This window comes from Seriola dumerili, unplaced genomic scaffold (assembly GCF_002260705.1).
Source record: "Seriola dumerili isolate Sdu_G_001 unplaced genomic scaffold, Sdu_1.0 BDQW01000052.1, whole genome shotgun sequence".
Taxonomy (NCBI): domain Eukaryota; kingdom Metazoa; phylum Chordata; class Actinopteri; order Carangiformes; family Carangidae; genus Seriola; species Seriola dumerili.
Window position 1 is genome coordinate 13,394,687 of NW_019174307.1, and position 23,009 is coordinate 13,417,695.

The 23,009-nt window shown below is 39.4% G+C and overlaps 3 protein-coding genes across 3 annotated transcripts; 2 read left to right on the forward strand and 1 right to left on the reverse strand.

Annotated features, from left to right (window-relative positions):
* Positions 1 to 8,633: 8,633 nt before the first annotated feature.
* egfl6 (EGF like domain multiple 6) lies at positions 8,634 to 17,019 on the forward strand. The gene is made up of 13 exons (XM_022741123.1): positions 8,634 to 8,736; positions 10,105 to 10,211; positions 10,569 to 10,661; positions 10,847 to 10,966; positions 11,074 to 11,193; positions 12,520 to 12,654; positions 12,738 to 12,860; positions 13,334 to 13,396; positions 13,915 to 14,169; positions 15,558 to 15,632; positions 15,728 to 15,823; positions 15,933 to 16,195; positions 16,444 to 17,019. The coding sequence occupies exons 1-13, from the start codon at positions 8,663 to 8,665 to the stop codon at positions 16,549 to 16,551; spliced, it is 1,632 nt and encodes a 543-aa protein (XP_022596844.1). The 5' UTR covers positions 8,634 to 8,662; the 3' UTR covers positions 16,552 to 17,019.
* An 833-nt stretch (positions 17,020 to 17,852) lies between these two features.
* Positions 17,853 to 20,579, forward strand: rab9a (RAB9A, member RAS oncogene family). Its single transcript, XM_022740516.1, has 3 exons — positions 17,853 to 18,226; positions 18,588 to 18,706; positions 18,860 to 20,579. The coding sequence occupies exon 3, from the start codon at positions 18,901 to 18,903 to the stop codon at positions 19,507 to 19,509; it is 609 nt and encodes a 202-aa protein (XP_022596237.1). The 5' UTR covers positions 17,853 to 18,226; positions 18,588 to 18,706; positions 18,860 to 18,900; the 3' UTR covers positions 19,510 to 20,579.
* A 295-nt stretch (positions 20,580 to 20,874) lies between these two features.
* On the reverse strand, positions 20,875 to 22,901 carry trappc2 (trafficking protein particle complex 2). The gene is made up of 5 exons (XM_022740517.1): positions 22,790 to 22,901; positions 22,413 to 22,531; positions 22,015 to 22,159; positions 21,217 to 21,302; positions 20,875 to 21,116 (listed from the first exon to the last, which is right to left on the reverse strand). Exons 2-5 carry the CDS (start codon positions 22,503 to 22,505, stop codon positions 21,018 to 21,020), a joined length of 423 nt encoding a protein of 140 aa, XP_022596238.1. The 5' UTR covers positions 22,506 to 22,531; positions 22,790 to 22,901; the 3' UTR covers positions 20,875 to 21,017.
* Between the last annotated feature and the right edge of the window lie 108 nt (positions 22,902 to 23,009).

Sequence of the window (23,009 nt, forward strand, 5' to 3'; positions counted from 1 at the left end):
GAGATGAGCCTTCAAGTGATATATTAATCAGGATCGCAACTGTACATTGTTATACAAAAATATAATTGGTATTGTGTGAAAATCTGCATGTGTCTTAACATTAGTTCAAGCTGAAGGAAACTTAATATGTTTGAAAAGTAGAAGTGGACAAAAAAAACAAATTTGATGCAGGCAAACATGATTTGTTCTTTTGTTCTGTTACTTGCCAATGTCATACATAAAGCCATATATAAATGAATGAACATGACCTCTACAGGGACACACAATTATTAGGCCACTGAGTAGGATGAATTTTCCTGTCCTATTCTAATGCTTTGTCACAGTCACAAGTTTAGCCTGAAAAATGCTGTGCTGTATGCACTGCAGGAAAAAAAAGCAGTTCCCTTCTGAGAAAAGACTAAGTGCCTCTTTCTGTCCACAGTTCAAACTTCAGTTCAGTTTGGCACTGACTAGTTCCTCCCTGAAACATGCACCACTGTGATACAGAAAATGACATACACAAGAAAAGGACCCTTCAGTTTGGTTCTGTCTCAGTACTCCCACATTAGATTTCTGGCATTATTCACCACAAATAATAGGACAGGGCATTGACACATGACTGTTGTAATTGGTGTTATTAGACACAAAGAATCAAAGCTCCACTAATGATGTTGCTCTCTAGTTAAGTCCCTTGTATACATCATCGTACCAGAGCAGGATAATGCTGTTGACAAATCTTCAGAGCTCTACTATGTGTCAACTTCTCCTCCTCCCACTTCTGCAGTCACAGTGATGTTTCTCAACTTACAGTAACTGCTCTTTATACTGTTTGCATAGGATTAGCATTTCTCTGAAATGAACACTTATAAGTGTCATTTCTAATTTATCAAAGTATTTGCATTACTATTTGACAAAAAGAAGATTACTATTATTCCTTAGTGAAAATGGATCACTTACTACACTACTGTCGGCAAGAAAGTTTAACCGTGCACTGACTGTGAAATCTGTTGCAATTTACAGTTTCGCTGTGTGTTGCAGCAGCTTGTTTGTGAGTTTGTCTCAAAGAAGTCTCAAAGGTGTGTAACAGGATGTGGTTAAAGAGCTGCAGTGCCCTACTGTAGAAGCAAAACTCCACGGTGAAATGAACTGTACTGGTGGATTTACATTTCAACAGCCTTAAATAAAGATTTTGCTGATCTGATTCCTGATGGCTGAATTTGAAATTCTAGTTTGTAAGCAGGACAGAAAGCCAAGAACAAAATTATTCATCATTTTGCACATAAATTAACAGAGGGTGTTGGTAACCATCATAGCATCAACAAAATGCTTGTATATAGGTTCCACATGTGCTCAGCAATTTTTCAAGGCTGTGAACATCCCTGTATTCTGTTTATAAGTTGTAGGTAGAGACTTAAAATCACGTACAATAATGTCATCAGGATGTTATAGTGTGTGTAAAGATTTTACATTCACAGTTTGTTCTATTATGATCATCAGAATAGTCTGAAATGTGAGGCACTGGGTAAGGAACATTACATGGGAACTGCACAATGTACAGAACTGCATGATTAATGTGCCAAAAGCTGAACACATCATACTTGTCGGATATGAAACATTTTGTGCGTATGTTTCTATGTATGAGCTTTTTTGTGTGTTTTGTATCATACAAGCATGTACAATTCCTGCCATAATGGCTGTATTAACTTATTTAATGTTAGATTTATTTATCTTTTTAATCTTTCACTGCTATGCATCGTGGACCAGGGTGAGGTGAACTGAACTAGAGAGCTCTTTGGACAGAAACACACTGAACCTGGTGGATTTAGACAGCTTGATGAAAACTGTCTGAGGAATGTGCTTAGCTATCAGCGCTCCTATAGTCCTGGCCAGATACAGCATGTCTCAACATGAATGTAGAGTATATTGTCCAACCTGGGGATTCGCATGTTGATCCTTTGAAAAGACGCAGCTGCAGCTCTATTTACATTTGGGATAAAGCCACACACAAACTTCTACATCTAATGTGTTCTGTGCTCATGTCTGCAGCTTGTTGTGAAACAAGGCCACTAAAACTGTGGCATTCAGGTTCGGTCTGAGAATGGTTTAATCTCCCATTAATTAACGTGGATAAGCACTTGGCGGTGTGTGTGTGTGTGTGTGTGTGTGTGTGTGTGTGTGTGTGTGTGTGTGTGTAGCTCAAAGTGGGTCTGTGGAAGCCGTCAAGACAAAAGCATGGGCCGAAGCTTTTGAACTGGTACTTCCGACTTCTGCTGTTTGTGACATTTTCTCTCTTCCTTTTCTTGCAGGCTGTTTCAACTTCATGCTGTGCACCGCTACAGAGGAACCTGTAGGTGTAACACGCCTCATTCCTGTCTGCCCAGACCTCAAATATCATGCAAATATGAACCAAGCACAACTTGCATGTTCAGTCACCTAACTGTATACCTGCACATAGTATATAAACACCAAAACATACATACAGTCGTCTTGCATCTTAGAGTTTAATAATTTAGTACACCACCCCGATTTTTTTATCCCTGTCTTTTGTGCATCCCTGCAGCAATAGCTACAAAGCTCATTATAATAAGAAACAGGAAATGAAATCTGGTTGTTTTCATTTTCATAGACTTTTGCTGATAACCACGCAAGTCTGTAATAACAGCACAACCATTTTCAAATGTATTTCCAGGAGCCTATAATCCCTAAAAAAGTGCATGGACATTAAAGCTCTTGTGCATAGACATGGTAAGAGGTAAAAGTGATACTGCAGCATGTCTTATCGTGTTAGACATGCAGTTTACATGATCGCTGCACTACGGTGAGGTGGGTTTCTCTTCTGAGGGTACATAGTTGTGTAATTATACCCAGCATGAACCTCCCCAGTTCTTAAGAATAAAAGGCAGCTTTAAACTCTAACCTTTAGGGTCTTGCCACTGAAAGGTTAAATGGTAAATTTGAACCCCTACAGCCATCAATGAACAATTTAAAGTTCAGTTACAGAACAGTTACAGTTACTTCATTATCACAGTAACATGTTCCTTAACTAGTAGCTTTGATAATACTAACATGGAAAATATGCATGTCCATACTACACAAGTATAAGGACATACGCTTTGTGTAAAAAAATATAAACATATGCCAAGGCTTTAACTATAAACTGTTGGCATGTACCAGGTACCAACATACCTAGAATACAATACAGCAAACAGGATGAGTAAGAGCATTAGTGAGAAGATTACATCCTGATGTAATGATACAAGTGTAAAAAGTGTGTAAAGAAATTTTTTAAGCACAACCTCTTTTGAAAACAAGGTTAATAAAAAAAAGGCTCTGCGAAAGGGAAATGTATTTAGATACAGTCATGTGGCAGGAAATGCAAAGGGGAAGTTCCCCATTAACCAGCCACAGATTTGAAGAAATGGAAGTCAAAAAACAACAGCAACAGCAATGCCTTACTGTGCAGAGTATATGGAATGTTTTTTAGTGTTGTGCTGGATATAATCAGGATCCACGACAGAGGATGATTCGCAAGAAAACATTGTGGCTATGCATCACTTAGATAAACCAAACTGAAAAAGTCAGCATTAATGGAGCAGACAAAGGCTAGTTGCCTCCTCTAATACAGGAAGACAGTGACGCACCATCATCAGCTCTGCAGCAGAGTGGGAAGCATAAGAGCTTTGTTTGAGACTGACAGACTTAATAAGCCACTGTAATGTCTCTGACCAGGCAAGCCCATTAATAAATAATGGTGGGGGCACACATAAACCCTCTTGAGAGGTCTGGTGCTTCCCCATCAAGCCACCCTCACAGCATGGCACAACCCTGTCCAATGCTTTATTATTAATGAGAGGAGAACGGGTGTCCAGCTGAGGCCAAAGCCTGTGTTTAGTCTGTCACACCCGTCATGTTGAGGGGCGAAAGTGTCTGTGTGATCTTGCACACAGCCTGAATCCCCCAAGGTCTGTCTCTCTGGTTACATTGGGTTCAACCCTACTTAGCAGCATGCCTGTCATTGTGTAATCTGCAGGCAGCAGATGTTCCAAGAGGAGCACCTGGACTTATCAGATCTTCTGAGTGTGAATTACAGGAGCTTTCTTTTGGGTCACGAAGAGGACAGAGCCATAAAATTACAACAATAAACACAAAAACGAAATATCAGGGTTAAGGCCTCCTTTGGACACTTAATGTAGAAATTATAAACAATATCATAAAGTTACCCTGTATACCTGTATACAGCTTGTTCCTCTTTCCTAAGCTACCATGTGGCATTAGACCATCACCAGTTCTTCAAAGATTTGATGTGTTACCTTTCATACAACATAGTGTGTGCACAAACTCGCTGTAACTTTGTAATCACTTGTTTGATCCTCTGTCTGCAGTTAATCATAATAATAAGTTAAGAGGTAGGTATGATACTCCAGTCAGAATTGCACACACCCAGCCAAAAAGATTTCTCAAGGTCACATTTATTATTGCAAGGGGGAAGTCACGGCTGCCTCCCTGCACCACTGCAAGCTCCGTGGAGTAATACGAGTGTCCACACTGCAGTGAACAGAAAATGTTTTACTTTGAAGAAGCTTAGATGTCAGATTTTTTTGTTAAACTAGTTAAAAAGATTCAAAAGAAAGTGCAGAAATAATTGTTGCACACAGCCTTTTTAACTATGACTCTTATACAGACCCTGTAATGTATTTAAACACATTACCTGAAATAGTGTGTGCCACAATATCTTTGATGAGCAGTGGCCCATTTTTACAGCTGTCAGTATCCTCTGCAGTGCACTCACTGCTCATGTCATCTCCCACTCAGAGCAGGATGTGGTTGTGTACGCTCATCACTTTCAAAATAACTTTTCAACAGCCTTGTCTCTCCTTTTATAGTAAAAGTCTTGCTCATTGTGCCATGGGCCACAGTGACGGACTCTGAGTGGATGAATATGTGTACCCACATAGAGGCATCTGATTTTATCAAAAAGGAGCATGCACTTTGCAGGGCGGATCACCTAGGATTTGTTATGCCCAGTATGAGCTCCATTATCAAATTACAACTTGATCGACTCTTGACTGCAAGCTTGCAATCAATTAAAGTAAGAGGAGAGTGAATTCTAGGAAGTGGGCAGGCGTATGTTCTGAAAGTTGCTAAATGCCAGAACAAAGTGCTGTGCCACTAAGGAAACAAAGACAGACTAAAGTAGTACATGAAGACAGCCAAAATGTGGAATATGGAAGTCTGGAACTAACATTTGCACTAAAAATTATAAAACTAACTCCACACTGTTTAGATGTCCATGTTAATAACTACAGGAAACTGCAAAGTAAACCACCGACTAATCAGTGGCCACCTCTTTTTGTAGGCCTAATGTGTCTCAACCTGCATTCTCATTCAGGATATGATGCAGCCTTCTTCAGTCCATGAAACATCTAATGCAGACAGACATGGACCTCTGGTGACAGAAAAGTGACAAAGCACACAATAAATCACCAACGCTGGTAAAATTCCACTCACAAACAGCTGAGGTTTCTGTTCAGATCTAGTCACAGCACATTAAACCAGAGACATGTTGAGCCAGACCTACTGTAAGAAAAAAAACAATGAAGTGAGATACATTGTCAGTAAAGAATGAAGGTGAAACTCACATTACAGTCAAAGTCTAGAGCAACACACAGCCTTTTGTCTACTTGGCTCTATATTATTGGCAAATGCTGAACTATGTCTCCCCCTCCTGGGACAAAGCTTAATTGAAGAAAATAAGAAAAGACCAATTGAGACTGAGGGAGAATTTGCACTAGGCACAAAGCAGACTCAAAATAATTACAACACATATACTAAATAATAAACAGTATACACCTGTAATGTTAAAAAAGAAACAATTTGCAACCACTAGCACTAAAAACTGCTAATTTTGTCAGGCCTTTGTAAAATCTCAATAGTACATATGTGCTTTATCACCAACAGCACAGTGTACTTTATAACTACCATACATTGAAGCCATATTATGCAATCCTTGTGTTTTGCACTCATGCAAAATATTGCAGTATTTCAGCGTAGAATATTTTCAAACTGAATGCTTGCTAACTGAAGCCAAAAAGTCACTACGCTGCACTGAAATCCTGTTTGATTGAAGTGTTAGTCATGGTCTAAATGACAGGGCTTTCCTCTGGACAGATGAGGGTGCTGTTGTTGTGACAATAATGGCTTCCTCAGGTTCACGTGACACCTACAGAACCCACACACTCAGTCCACACAGAAGCACCAAGGAGACAGCTCTGATGTACTGTATAGTACACATGACCCACATGCTTGAGGTGTCAGTAATATAGAGTCAGGTTGCAGACTAGAAATGGGACACACAGGGAAATGTGTGTGTGTGTGTGTGTGTGTGTGTGTGTGTTGTTTGTGTGTGTGTGTGTGTGTGTGTGTGTGTGTGTGTGTGTGTGTGTGTGTTACTCTGAAGGACATACTCTTCCAAGGATTCAAGTGGTAAAGATATCAAGCATCAAATGAAACTAACCTAATGGTTACTACAAAAAGTGCTATATGAGATTGGAGAAACAGTCACTAGTACAAATAATATAGCTGTAGTATTTAATACCATGCACTGTACTTGCAATAATTTACTTTCTTGTTTAATGCAATGCCACAGACTACAGCCTGACACACAGAAAACAACAACACAACAATACTTTGTTTTTTCAGAACAAAGATCTTATTTCTTCTCCTTCACTATCATTCCATCACACTGTATAATATACAGTATGTTGCAAACCAAAATGAACCTCATAACTGTCACTGAAGAATTCAGCATAATGTAATGTTGATATCCCTGAATAATTCACTGGACAATAACAGTGCTTGTGTAAACCTACCTATTTTTTTAAAAAAAATACAAGTTTTAAAAAGTAGTTGACATGATCTTGTGAAAGTTAGACTTTCCAAATGATTCAATAAACTTAAAACTACGTGGTGATCCAGCTAAAATAGGTCTTTTTCGTGGAAGACATTTTGACATGTCATTGTAAAGCATGAGCATAATTAACGTTGGGGTAAGTGATTTACTGTACTAGTTGTTCTGTAAAGAAGTCTGCTTTTCTTTCTACAATTGCATTTCGGACAAATATGAGAAGACTGGATGTTGAATTTAACCTCAACGATCAACCATGACAGACTGCGGCGCATCTTAGTGACATTAGGTGTAAACAAGTCTTGTAGCCCTATTTTGTGCGAGCTGGAGTTTTTTGATATCTTTTTTTGCTGTGTGTGACCCCACAATCATGCAGTACTCTAGGTGTGAGAGAACAAGTGCCTGTGTACCACTGTCTACTTCTACCTAACCTGCTCTGCTTCTCAAGCTTCCTCCTGGATTAGCATTTATTGTTCTGTATCACCCGCTCTGTAAGGGAACGTTTGGGAGCTCACAGACATGTCTATGTTTGCACTGATTTGTTCTGGAGCATCACATGAGAAGAGCCACACCGAACTCAAATATGTATTATTGTTGCGGCAAACGGGTTCAACAATGGGAGTGTCCAGAATGACTTTGTTTTGACCTCTTGCTATTTAAACAAAATGAGATATAACCAACATTTAACGAGCTGAAACATCTCTGCTTCCTGACATGAGTACTGGATGTCTGGCAAAATAATCACAGACCTATATTGCTGAGCTAAACTACAGTGTTTAACGTCAGACTTCCCTCTCATCCGACAGCTATTTCCACTGCACTTTCTAAATCATCATTTTAAGCCTCTTTTGGTGGTGTGGCACTGGACAGACATTTATAATATGAATGAAACAGATTTTGACTCCAGTGGATAAATGACCTCTGTCATCCAAAACATGAGAGACGTATTTCGACAACAAATGTAAACCAAACCCTGAAGCTCCCACAGAAAACATCACCTGTCCATTTCTGAGGGTACAGAGGAACAGCACCAGATGTTGGAGCCGACTTTGAAAGCGTGAAACCTCATTAAACATTTTTATGGCCAAACTTGGAATTAGCATGTGTGAGGGAGCAAAACTTTATGTGCTACCTGTGAGCAAGACATCAAAGAGCACTGCAGCTGCTAATGACAAGTCTAAGCATGTCTGAGTTCCACAATTAGCCAATACAGCTAATTATAAAAAAGATACACATAGGCAGACCATTGAACTGCAAATGCATGGAACATGTTATTTCAGAAAAGCAACAAAATGAAACCCTGCATTTCACATTTGTGCAACAGAATAATTTCTCCTACTCCACGGGAAGAGTTTCATGTGCCCCTGTATAGGGTTTCACTGAAGAGAGGAGCACCCCTAAACATAATCTCCTCCCCCCTTACAAACACACTCCTACCTCCAAAAGTCACAACCTATCCCTCACAGTGTAGTGTCATTTCACAGTGTCAACCCACCTCTGAAATTTCAGAGAGGAAGAAGAGGAAGCAAATTATGGGACACAGAGTTTAGCTGCTGCACTGAAGAGAGTGAGAGAGAGCTTTTTTTTTTTCCCTGGAGGAAACTTTGACTTTGTGCTCTGGAAATACATGCAATCCGGCGTGCCTTGTGTAAAGGCTCAACCAAGACCTGTCTAAGCATTTTAATGAGTGTAAGCCCCCAGGAGGAATAGTCGGAACACACAGTAACCAAAGTCAGCCCCGTGGGAAACAAAGCGCTCCGGCTGCTCATAGCCACAGACATGCAGTCATTCACCTGGGTCGGTGCTCTTTTTCTCCTGATCTACATCTCCTCTGGTGGTGCAGAAGCCCATAGGTAAGTAAGTCAGTGAAGTAGAGCCACAGAGCGTTAGATATTGCATGGTGTGTTTAGAGACGCGCAGCAGGTGTAAAATTTACTTGGATATTTGTTGAGTTAAGAGTCAAAAAGATGCTCCCGTATAATGTCAGACAGATTTCACATTGCACTGAGTCTGAAATGCATTGACACCAATAAAAAACCCAAAATGTAACCTATGGCATTGACTAATATACAATTTGGCTTATTTCCTGAGGCCAAAAAAGGGAATTACTACCACTTTAACTGCTAGTTCCTCTACATGCTGTAATTTTAAGTAGAGTTTAATGAGTAACACGAAACCCCCTACTTTGCACTGAAGTATGTGGTTTAAATCTTTACAGGGAAAACTGTTGTTTTGATGGTATGTGGACACTGCTGCCACTGTCAACAGCGGACTGCGGGAGCTATGACAGTTTGTCAGCTAAATGTGGCACAGCAACTGTTAATAACTGAAGAGCACCTGTCACACTTAAGAGTTCCCTCTCCTGTGAGCTATTCTGGTTGATTTTCTATCAAGTCTCAGATTCCTCCAGTCCCACTGGAGCCAAGGCTGCTTTTAGGATGCTGCCCCTGCGACACCTCAACATCTGGGATATTAGATCTTGGCACTGAACTTCAAAGATAAGATTTTAGACAGAGATGATGATGCTGAAAGCTGTAAAGTTAGATTTGGATGTGTGATTCTAGCATGAATTTACTTATTTACTAAGTCAATAGCAAATGGCACATTAACATCTTAATCTAATTGACAGGTTAAAAATACACACATGCAATGTAATCTCTATAGGATATTTTGAGAGCAACGCTGACCCACCGAACGCAACTGAGAATAACCTTACAGTAGATTCTCATATGATTCCAGTAACTAGAGTCAGATGAAGATCAAGGTAAACAGAGGAAATAGAGCCATGCATTAGGTATCAATGTGCAAAGCAGGAAGTGTCTGATTAGCATGTTTTTCTCCATCTGTATCCAACATCCTGTCAGCTGGCTGTTGCTCCACAGGAAGCCATACTTTTATAAGGGAGCTTGTGAGGGGACACTTTATTTAGGTTGTTTGTTTTTTCACACCAACACCACTGGGACCATTAATTAGAAATGGATGCCTGAAAGCCTGAGCTTGAGAGCTTAATTAGATTGTGGATGTGTGGACCCTATAGGAACATGAATCTGTAATAACCTAAACTTGTCCTCTGTGTTTCATTGTCATTATTGAGACAACATTTTTGCTTAAAAGCCAGATTTGCAGTTTAATGTTCCATGCATTACCAGGTTGGGCTATAAATACTGCTAAGGCAGTGAAATTACAGATCTTACCTTCCACTCCTCTCTTCTTCTACAAAGGCACTACCGACAAGTCCTTACTGGAAGCCAACCAGGTGTGTGTCGCTATGGCAGGAGACTGGAGTGTTGCTATGGCTGGAAGAAAAACAGTAAAGGGCAGTGTGAAGGTAAGAACAGACTAATTCAGAGACTTCTTCATAATCAGTGAATAATAGTTCTGATATAAAAACATTATTCTCTTAATATCAAGCAGTACGTTAACATTCCAGTTTGCACACAAAGGTTTTTTAATTAGGAAAAAAAAATAGAGAGAAGAATATAAATTTACTGCCACAATACACCGTTTCCAAATAATTGTTATTCTTTTCAAGAGAGATATTTTCCTAACCCAGAAAATGTGGAGGGCAGTCTAGATTGAAAAAACCTTTTCTTGCACAATACAATGTGTGGTTTAACTATAACGCACCATTCTCAAACCACTGATATTTCTGATGGTATTTTCTTCATGTTAAATGTTTTACCAGCTCAATGTGAGCAAGGCTGCAAGCATGGAGAGTGTGTTGGCCCCAACAAATGCAAGTGCTTCCCAGGATACACCGGAAAGACATGTAATCAAGGTGAGTATTTGGGGTCAGGCTCTGGAAAAAACATGGGTCAAACTGGGTAGGGTGTAATCTAATTTCAAGCTGATAACTCGCTTGACTTGCTACTTTTACAAATGTTTTTTAAGCAAATCTTAATCTGCTGTGTTTCAGTAAATGACATGACTCGTGACTTACAATTACATGGCTCTTATTTCTAGATTTGAATGAGTGTGGATTGAAACCTCGTCCCTGTGAGCATCGCTGCATGAACACTTACGGCAGTTATAAGTGCTACTGTCTCAATGGATACACCTTAATGCCCGATGGATCATGTGCCAGTGAGTCCCACACATACCCTGAGTGGAACCATAGAGAATAACGCATTTGAATTATGAGTTTGCATATTTGCAAATGTGTATTTATTTGTTTGTGTCTATGTGTGTAGATTCCAGGACGTGCTCTCTTGCTCATTGTCAGTATGGTTGTGAGGAAGTTCAGGGGGAGATTCGCTGCCTCTGCCCATCTTCAGGGCTGCAACTGGGGCAAGACGAGAGGACGTGTGTAGGTGAGCAACCACACTCACACAGCGAGATTATTAACACAGTGACTAAATGTCTTTTTAGGGACATGATGCCATGCGCGAAAAAACCTATATGAAATGTAATACGCAATTAGAATAAGGCCTATGCAAGGAAAGTAAAAAATCAGATGGAGAAATAGCCCTTATCTAAATCAGGAATACTATACAGAGTGAAGAGGAAATGACTTTGGCTTGGATTAGGATTTTTTTTGCTTAGTGGAAAAACTCTGTAAAGACCCCATTATGTGGCTTTTGCATGCTTGGTTTGTAAATCAGATGGATGCAATTAAGTCATATTTCTTCCCACAAAACTGTTTGAGTTGTGACAGAGCCAGTCTGACATACTGATCACACAGGAGGAAGTAACATAATAGCTTCAGCGCATTAAATCTCATGACTACTATGGATCCAACACACTCAAAAATAGACTCAGAAAATGTACCAAAAACTACATTTTTCCCAGACATACCATAACAAGACAAAGACAAATAAAAGACTCGCACGAGACAGATGCATATTTACTCTACTCTATCCAACATGAAAGAATTAAGTAGTCTAATATCTATAATCTTTTTAAAATAAAGTAAGTCTGTACTAGATATAACAGACTCTGCAGGCTCAGCCTTTAAGTTTCAATGTGAAACCATGAATACATGTAATTAGATATAAGTATGATAATGATATGACTGAATGAAAATACAAAGTTACATTTATTTATCACATTACTGTATACAGTGATAGGCTGGCATTGTATCATGTTATGTTCAAAAGCATTACTAATGGTACACATTTTACTCCTGTGTTACATTTATGCTAAGTAGCAGCCACAGCAATATCAATAGCTCCTTCCTTCCTGCCTAGGCGCCAAATCAAACAAATTAGCAGTGTTGGCTAGTGGGGAGCCGGTGAGGGATCATGTTCATGATGTATGCATTACAACAGGATGGTGAAGCTCCCTGCTGGAACAGAAAAAGAGCAGCTGATGACTCAATGTGAATTAGAGGAAGCACACGGTTGGCTACACCCCACCCAGGTCAATAGTCAAGGAAGTGTCAAGGATTTGGAGCAGTGGGAATAAGCCATTATGAAAAATACAATAAAAATGCGATAAAATAAAAACAAGGGAACTGATTTTCCTAATATTACCTGATGTTTTGTTACCTGGTACATACTATAATTGCACTTTGCACAACTTTTGTAGTGCCATATTACAAAGTACAAAGTTTTGTACTAGGTACAGGTGTGTACAGGTAGGTGATGATTATGAAATCACAGGCTCTATAATTTATCCCCTATTTTGTTTCCCTTCAGATATTGATGAATGTGTTACTGGGAAGAACCTCTGCCCATACAACAGACAATGTGTGAACACCTTTGGCAGCTACTTCTGCAAGTGCCAGGATGGCTACGATCTGAAATACGTTGACGTCAAATATGACTGTGTAGGTAAGGTATACGCGTTTATTAATGGGAAATATCTATGATCAGTTCTGCTCCTAAAGGTACAAATAGGCTTCTTCCAATTCCAGACCTTGATGAGTGTGCAGCCGGCACCCACAAGTGCAGCCACCATGCTGTCTGTCTGAACACTCAAGGATCCCACAAGTGCAGGTGCAAGTCTGGCTTCAGAGGCAATGGCTTTGAATGCTCTGGTGAGATCCGAGATCTGTTTCACAGAATTATGAATTAATTGATGTTAGGGGTGTATTTTAATATGTACTAAAACTTGTCAAATAAAATCATTCACAAAAGCCTTTGTCTCGGGCCTTTCCCAGATGAGAGCAGTCAGATAGGTCAGGAGTAGTTTTACAGCCACATATTTCATTTGGACTCTTTAAACATCAGAAAACAACAGTCCTGCCAAAGGTAGTTTCCTGCTTTCAGACTCCACTCCTCTTTGCAGATGTTAGGAAGGGAGAGTCACAGATTGAAAACACACCTGTGTAAATATGAGACCGTATGGTAGCCAAGCATCTGAAGAAGAAGAAGAAGGGGAAAGACAGCTTGTGTTGTACTCTTTGATCCAGGCCCAGATAACAACAGGTGAAGCTTCATGTAGCCAAATCACAAGAAAAGTATAGGCCAGGGGTTTCGGCGTAAATGAAGATGCCTTTATTTTTTGTAGTCAAGCCGTTTTATCAGAGGTCGTGGGATGGAGACAAAGGCAGTGCAGATGAGTTCCTCAATGGTGAGACTGTGTGGAATCTGAGACTCTGCTTCCGCTGCTCACTCCCTGCCCTGCAACCCCATTCATCCCCTCCTCTTTCCTGCTTTTAAGAGCACCTCCCCTGAATCTCCCCCTTGCTCATGGCTGGAAATGTTGTACGTCCACAGCACACACAGCTTGATGTGAGACCTGGAATCCTCAGCATGACCCTTAATATGCAGAACGTATGTGATGAAAAGCTTGTGCATAAGTCTGTGTTATGTGCAATGAATGTCACTTTCATGCTTCACCTGCATGGAGTAGGATATTCCTACCTGTTGTTTTAGCATGTTCATTTGCTATAGAACTGCCTTAGTGGAAAAGTAATGTATTTCATCCGTGAACTGGTAAGTAACTGCAAGGAAGTAATTAACAAGAGCAGCAGCTGCAAAATACATGACAACAAACAACAAATGCATCTGAATCCTGGTAAAATACTGTGTTTCTAACTCATGATTACAGTTCCACATGTCTAAGCTGATTCCTCTTCCTGCCTGCAGCCATCCCAGACTCCCAAGTGAGGCCTGGCATTCTGGGAAGTAAGCTGGAAAACGAGGACATCAAAAACATTATCCCTGAACCAGTCGCAACGCCACCCCCTAGGATCCGCCAGCAGCCTTTTGACTATGATGGAGAAGTCTACATTGGCACCCAGACAGAGCAGAGACCAGTGGATGAATTTCCCGAGGAAGAGGAGGGGGAGGAGGAGGAGGAAGAGGAAGACAACCAGCTCAATCCAAGAGGAGATGTTTTCAGTTAAGTGTGGCTGTCTTGCAATAATTCTGTTTCTAGTATTCTGGGTGGTTTGCAATGCATTAATCATATAGACTAAATAAACTCAGTATGTTCCTATACAGATTTTGCTCTTGTGTCTACACAGTTATAAATTTTCCAATAGGCAGCTGAAATAAGTAGAAAATAGTAGGTCTGGTCTAAGCATGTTCCCTGTCAACCTCAGGCTCCTCTGAGACCTAATTGACTCTTCTTGGAAAGTCTGATGTTACTGACAATGAAGAAATACATATTTCCTATATTAGAGGCACAAAAGTAGACTCTTTCTAGGGAAGAACATTGAATCTGATAGGTCAGAGACATCCCAGTCAGGATAATTATTTCAACAAAGAACCGCAAGCATTGTCCATGTCATGCTGTCATGTCCTTCAGAACTGGAAAAAAAAAGAGTCACTAATCCTTCAGTTCAACTGAACTCCAAGCGCACGTTTTTCAAAACTCTTTCTTTACGTTAAACCATTGGCTAAATCAAATTAAATAATTGCACAGGCCATTCACACCTGCGTATATACACATTCTGGTGACAATGATAAAAAGATTACAGTGGGCAGTGTGACCATGCAGTGGTATGCATCTCACCGAAACACTCGATAAATGTGGTTGTCTTTCACCACCAATTGTGATATTTATGGGAACACAGAGTCTGTGTAAGAAGTCAGATAGCAAGAGGAGACAGGCCCCAAGACATCCATCACCTCCAGGGAGGAATGTTACTCTGTCGGCATGTGAGAGCCCAGGGATACAAGTCATCCTGGGCCTGCTTCCCATCTCCTGGGAGGAGGGTGAGGAAGGGAGGGAGGTTACGAAGCCCCCAAGCCTTTTATTATGTTTTTCCCAAAACAGCTGTTGTGCAAACAGACTTGACTCCAAGTAGGAAAGTCTGTCATCAGCACTCTAGACCTCTCTAACACTAGCCCACTCAGGGTGAGCAGGTTAAATAACCCCAGCTGTCACTCGTCTGACAGTCTAAGGCTGCTTGCCATGGGGGTGGTTTGCTGCAAGAGCTTTAAAATGCTTGGGGGGGGGGGCTGCATCCTAAAGTTGTAGTTCCATCTCAAGACATGAGTGACAGCAGGGCAGGTCTACACCTGTTGGTTAAAAGCCCCTTTCTGGTGTATGTTTCATTGGGGAAAATCTCTTTGCTGCATAATTTTGGAATGTTTTTTTTTTTAGATCACATATTTTCTTAGGAATTCATAGACAAAAAGTTTTATGTTATTATACGAGTGTTATTCTGATGCAGTTGTGTCTGCCTTTATTCATTTACTCATCGTCATATTTGCTTTTTAATAATTAGAATACAATTCATGTGTTCACACTGATTTTTTCCTTTCTTCCTCTCCATACACAGTATCAGAGGACTTCGAATCAGTATTTGGCCCAGCCACAGAAGTCAAAGAAATCCCAATAGCACCAGTTCAGGAGGGTAATCAAATATCTGTATATGAGCCATTGTTTTATAATGTTATAATGTTTATATGACTAATTTGCCCATTTTTTCCTTGTTCTTTCACCTTGTAGAGTTTATCATGGATTGCAACTTTGACCAGGGAGCATGTGAGTGGGTCCAAGACAAGGCTGATGACATGGACTGGAGTGTAGCCTACCATGATACTGGTAACAAAATGCAATCTGCAGCAAGATACATTTTTTTACATTTTAGTTTAAGAGGAATTCTTTTGTGCATTCAGACACACTTACTTACAACAGCTACAAATTCTCTCAGGTGCTGAGTACTACATGGCTATGAGTGGGCTTCTAGGGGAGCAGGGGGACATGGCCAAGCTGAAGTTGCTTCTCAATGACCGGGTCCAGCAGGGCAGCTTCTGCCTCACCTTTGACTACCATGTGGTGGGACATAATGTGGGTGCTCTCAGGGTGCTGCTGGATAACAATGCTTACCCAGTGTGGGAGCAGAATCAAAGCAGAGACCAAGGCTGGCAGACGGAGCTCCTCGCTGTGGCCTGGAAAGAGAAAGCCCCAGAATCTGTGAGTCATTTATTCAATTCATAAGACATATTAGAGTCACATCGTTAAACCAATGCAGTAACTACTAATAACACAATACCTGTAATAATAACTATCATCAGCACTGTGCAAATGTTATACTTATATGACTAGCAATGATGGATTTTTCTCTATAACGTTAAATTAATGTGGTTCACAGTATGTTGCTGTTCACTTATTACTTGAAACTACAAGCTAAAGATGCAATGGTACCACTTAATGTCTTTCAGATTATCTTTGAAGCTCAGCGTGGGACAGGTGTTGGAGGAGAGATAGGGCTGGACAATGTGGTGCTGACCTCAGGGCCCTGTCAAGACGATGTCAGTCCAGTCTATTAGGGATCTCCACCTAGGATCAACACTTTGAAAACCTCCTCTAAATGACACATGTCAGAGATTCCTGTTTCCTGCCGGTATTATGGTCTCCTAATTGTGGAGTTTCTCAGTGTTCTTTCATGGCATAGCCTCAGGACATTCACACAAAGAGACACATGGCCTCAATGGGAGATTAAGTGCTACCAGTGCATGCATGTTTACTTTATCACCATGCTGCTACACCAATACATCCTGCTATCGTCTCTACCATGATTTTCAAAATGGTCTCTTACAATACAGATAACTCAGATCTCAGGAATAGGTGGAAATGCTAACTGTGTCTGTTAGTTATGTTTAACAGTATTGTACTTAGTCCTGTTGTGTATGTGATAGTGCATTGCTGAAGTTAACTGAAAATAATCTATGACATGTAATGTGAATTCTTAGGTGAACTGTTGCTGAAATTCAATCTTAGATGAGTAACTTTTTTGAAGGCTGGTTAGTTTTAATGATAAAAAGTATCAGTGCATAACTGTTGTAAATTTTGCTTTCATATTATACTGTACTATTACATTAAAACTGTTTTTTTTCTAACTCTGTCTGACTTTCCTTTTTTCTTCACATATTGTACGATTGTATACCTGGATGGGTAGCAATATATCATAAATCAAAGATTACAAAAGTCCAAAAACTTAAATCAGATTTATGTATCAGAACTTTGTTTATCTCTTCTTTTTCACCCATTAATCAGGACCCCTCAGATTTATCTGGTCTGCATTTGGAGGAGACCAAGCCCTAGGTTGAGAACCACTGGACCAAGCAACCACACTGTGAATAAAGTAGTCAAAACTAGCTCCATATCCAGCAGCTGCAACAATAAAGCTGCTTAAATAGGGAATGCATCAGTATTAACAACATCAGTCAGAATCAGATTTCAGTCATAGTGGACATTTATCCACAGAACTAGTACTTTTACTTAGGTAAGGCTTTGAATGCAGTTTTTTTATTATGTTCACATTGTGGTAGTGGTACTTTTATTTAAGTAAAGGATCTAAGCTGTGGGTGAGGACTTTTTCCACCACTGCGTTATGAAATTGCTGTGTGGTGTAAAGTTATTTCAGCTGTTTCCATACCTTCAGTGGACATCTCAGTGCAAATCTGGTGCAGCAAGCTGTTAGGTGGTACAGCATCTACTTCGTTTTTGAGTGGTTTTTAAATTGTAACAGTGTGTAGCTAGCTAGGATGTTAGCCGTCAGATAAATGTCGCTCTCTGGTGGTGGTGCATGAATAATACAAAGTAAAAAACGGTATCAATGCAGGCTAATTTCTGTTGACGAAAAAAGCAGAAAGCAAAGTCTTGCTCGATTTAAAAGTAAATGTTTTTTTCCAAGCCTAAATGTATACTGTGTAAAATATCCTATGTATAAGTTGCAAGGGCTTGAAACGTTACCTCAACACTCGTTGGTTGTTTCTGTCAGACAAGATCACATGATCGGCGACTCTCCGTGTAGCTGTTGTTAGCTTTTTAGCAGCTAGCTGTGTTAGCACCGAGGCTTTGGAGCTGCTCATCAGGAAACGGTGCGACCTGTTTCGAGCCACGCCAAGGCGTTTAGCTGTCAAACATATGCATTGACATTATTTCAGTTGCTTCGTGTTTTACTTCTCATTTACTCCGCAGCTGCAAGGCCCAAACTGTAAGGTACGTTACTAGCTATCTTTCCTGGTAGTAAACCTGAGCTAGCGTAATTAGTATATTACATTAATTCCAGCTGTGTTCCCTTGTTTTCTTTTTTTCATGTTCGCCAAGCGAAGCTAATACTTAGACCTAATAGACCTAATTCAGGGACTCTATGCCAGCCTATTACAGCAATTCATTTAATGTCGTGTACGTTGTATGCCACGAGTTGTTTTAAATTGTATACCTTGTTACATTGGCCACAAGCAGTGTTGTGAACGTTTGGTGGTATATAAGGCTTCTTTGCAACGGGGCCTCTCAGTTGTAACTGCTCTCCCGGCCCATCTGTTAATGAGGAAACTGATAATTTGTCACTGTGTTACAGCTGGTTGAACATTACCTACATGGCTGTTCACATCAACATCAAACAAATGAGCATGTGACCAAGGACAAGGTTCTACAGCACATGATCTGGACCGGTGGAGGAGGCTAAATCAATCAGGGGTGAGCCAAAAAGCACGAAACATCCACCAAAAGTTGTGCTCCTGCACTAAAATGTGAAGTAAAGTGGTGATTAGTCACAATATTTATTTTCAAGTTCATATTATTCTGATGTACAGTTGAAAATATCTTTGACACTTTGCATCTCTCTATCAGGTAAATTATTATTCAGAGTGGTCGATTAGGAGTGAATAGCCATGACAACAAAGACATCCCTGTTGAAAGTCATTCTGCTGGGTGATGGTGGTGTAGGGAAAAGCTCCATCATGAACCGTTACGTGACCAATAAGTTTGATGCACACCTTTTCCACACCATCGGTGTTGAGTTCCTCAACAAGGACCTGGAGGTAGATGGTCACCAGGTTACCTTGCAGATCTGGGACACTGCTGGCCAGGAACGCTTCCGCAGTCTGAGGACTCCTTTCTATCGTGGCTCTGACTGCTGCCTGCTCACCTTCAGTGTAGATGACAACCAGAGTTTTCTCAACTTAGGCAACTGGAAGAAGGAGTTCATCTACTATGCAGATGTCAAGGAGCCAGAGAAGTTCCCATTCGTAGTCTTGGGCAACAAACTGGACGTGACGGAGAGGCAGGTGTCTGCTGAGGAGGCTCAGCAATGGTGCCAGGAGAATGGTGACTACCCCTATTATGAGACCAGTGCCAAGGATGCCACCAATGTAGCGATAGCCTTTGAGGAAGCAGTGCGCAGAGTGTTGGCAATGGATGAAAGAACGGACCACCTCATCCCCACGGACACAGTCAAGCTTCACAGAAAGCCTCGCTCTGCTACCACTTGCTGTTCATAACGTCCAGGAGTTATCACTAACATTAATTTGCTGTTATGCCTGTTATGTGACGAGGCTGTAGGTGTACAATGCTGTAGTAACATCTTATTTAAACAAACTATGCTACTGCCTTTGTGATTTATTATTCTGTTGAAGGTTTGATCATGCTAATAGTTGAACTTCTGTTTAAAGAGAGAGATGAAACACTAAATTCATCGCAGTCTAAGTACAAATAAACATGAAAGCACTGAATCATTCACTCAGCTGTGCCACAGTTTAAATGCCAGGCTTTTAAAGGAAAACAGGAAAAGAAACAATATTTTGTTTTGGCCTAAGACTACCTGTGGTGAACTAAAATATGTCATGACAGAACAAAGGCAATATATTTGAAGTTTCACTTCCCTGTAAAGTGGTTTAATATTCCATTCTATTACAAAGGCTAATTATAAAGTGACTCAATGAAATTCACTCCAGAATGTGACAATGCAGATAAAGTGATGACCTGTATATTTATATTTAGAAGATAACAGCATAACTAAAATAATTTATACAACCAATGACCTTATTTCTGAGGATTATAAAGTAGCTAAGGCACTACTTTGTGTAACTAACAAATTGAGGCTTGTTGTGATTATTGCACCTTTAGGTCTTGTTTGTGCACATTCTACATAGTAAATAGATCATGGCTATGTGCTAGGAGCACTGAGGGGCAAGATCCCTGACAGAAGATAAATATTTGAGCAAAATTAACATGCATGGCATATGTTGTATTTAAGTTTCTGGAAACTTTTGTATTTTGTAAACTGTTTTTACCTTAAAATCACTGAATTCACCACAGTATTCCCTTGAGGGAAGTTAAATGAAATAATGGTCATGATGGAACCTTATGTTGGGATTATTGTTTTAAAGAATGATTTTGATCTTTGAAGCACTCTATAAACATTTTTCGCCTTAAAGTTAAAAGTCCTTCCCCAATATTTAAAATGGTGAATCATTCATTTACCTTAACTGTTTCTCATCCAGATTTCATTTATATTCAAAGTTGTACTACTGGTATGCCAAATGATAAATAAACCCTCTTGAGAATTGTCGCTTGAAGCATGTTTTGTAGCCTGAAAAGTTGGTTTATTATTTTACTTTTTACTTTTAACAAACTGCAATGACAAAATGCCTAAACCGATAGATGACAAAAGTAACTACGTTGGAGCACAAGATTGTGTCTGTTAATCTGTATGTTTTATTCATTATTGACCAAGCTCAAACTTATTGGGGATAAATTTGACTTTTTGAGCCTTAAAGTCAAATGTTGATCATCAACAGAGTAGCCATTTCCACAGCCCATCCCGTGCAAGAAATCAGCTAACAAACATTACCCTAGAAACTAGATCAGACAAGAAAATGCTTTATAGAAAATCCATGTGTTAACAATTGTCAAACAGGAAAAGACAAACATACACACATCAAACAAGTGTTAGGTATATGTACAACAATAGACAAGATGCATTCAAATCCCTGCACATGTCATGTGATTAACTCAGGAGATGTTTCTTTCCAAGAAACTGGACTTTCCTCTCGAAAGCTGTCGAGCGGATCGGTGCATTGATTTCATAGAATGGATTCATTGCAAACTGGAAGACACAATAAATGATCAAATCAAAAACCGAAGATAAAAACTGACCAAATGTTACATCATGCTAAGATTTCCTCATTATATGGAAGGCAACTTACCTTAATGTATAAATCATATACGTCATTAAAAAAGTTTTTTATTCCATCCTCTTGTCGCACATCATGCAGCATGATGAATCTTATATGTATGGCAAATAGTTAAAGAAAATAACCAAAACATTACTTGGATGTGACCATACAGAAAAAAACAACCATGTGAATGACTTCTGAAATAATATTATGCTACAAACTAACATGTTAGATAATGGCAATGAGGCTATAATTAACAATTATTTTCATTACCAATGAATGATGTTAATAATTTTTTCCATTAATTGTGTAATATATAAAATAAATGAAAAACCCATCAAAATTTTCCTAGAGCCTAAGGTTACATCTTCAAATTGCTTGTTTTTTTTCAAGCAACAGTCTAAAAATCAAAGATATTTAAGAGGAAAGCAACAAATCTGTATCTTTAAGAAATTGGATTGAGAGAACTTTAGGCTTCTTTTTGCTTAATAGATAACTAAACGATGAATTGAATATCAAAAGAAAAGAAAATCCGTCGATTAATCAATGAATTCTTTCAGTTATCTTGTATCATTGCATTACTGTATCCAAATTAAAGATGTACACCTCAGAAATTTGTTTATCAAACATGACTCAACTAGACATGAAGACATTTTTTCATCTCATTTCATCAGTAAACTACAACATGGCAACATTTCCTTTTTAATTTTAGGACTGCAATAACCACGTTAATACAATAATTACATGTATTCTGCAACAATTCAAGATAAGTGTTCCGTGAGAAATGAATACAATATCAGTGAATAAAAATGTAAGAATAAAGGATATGTCCTGCAGTGACGAAGGCAGAAACAAACCACTCGTTGAACTTGTCCACAGTTTTCAAGTACATGTTGTTGGACAGCCACATGTTTTCATCAACCAAATCTAGCGCAGCATGTGCAATGAACTGGTTCAGGTGACGATGGTCGTCCTGTGGTCAATGAAGAAAATCTTATCACATTAACAGACATTATTATTTCATATAAATAACTTTAAAGGCCTTGTGTCATTGACAGTAAAACAGGTTAGTGTGATCACATGATTTATGGACTATATCCTGACAGTTATGTTCTAGTCTGTCTATTAGTTAAACGAATAACACGTATCACAGCTTTCTTTACTGCTGTTATTGGACAATATATGCAGTGGAATGATTGGTGCTGTTATCAGGGAAGCCACTTTACCTTTGATTCAGGCTTCCCAGCTGGCAAGAACTCCATCTCAAACACAGGGTTGTCATGATGACCAACCATGACAAAATAAAAACTTCCGGACATAGTTTCCCCTTCTTCTTAGCAAAGCCCTGACATCAATTAAAACCAAATGAATTAGGTTAAACAATGAAATCTTTCAAAAAATCACCCGAGTGCTTGTAAACCGTTCAGCTAGCAAGCTAACATTAGCTACAGCACTTAGCAGACGCTTGGCTTCTTTCAAGTCTTTAAGCGATCCTTGTGAGACTATAATTACAATAAGGTGAAAGACAGACTTGAAAAATAGTAAGAATCCGATATGCACAACAAAGACAGCAAGTCATTTTGATTCTTCGATTTTTGTTTACCTGTTAATTTCACTTCCTGGAGAGCAGCGAGAGGAGTCGCGAAAAGATGACGAAATGGTTAAGTAGCCAAATACATTTATCAGCCATCTTTTGTAAAACCTTTTGTTTTTCTTTTTAAAAAGCTACATACAAATCATTATTGCGTGAAACTTATTACAAATTATTTAATGATAATAAATAAATTGCCGTTTTCTTCTTTACGTCATATTTTAGCGTCTGG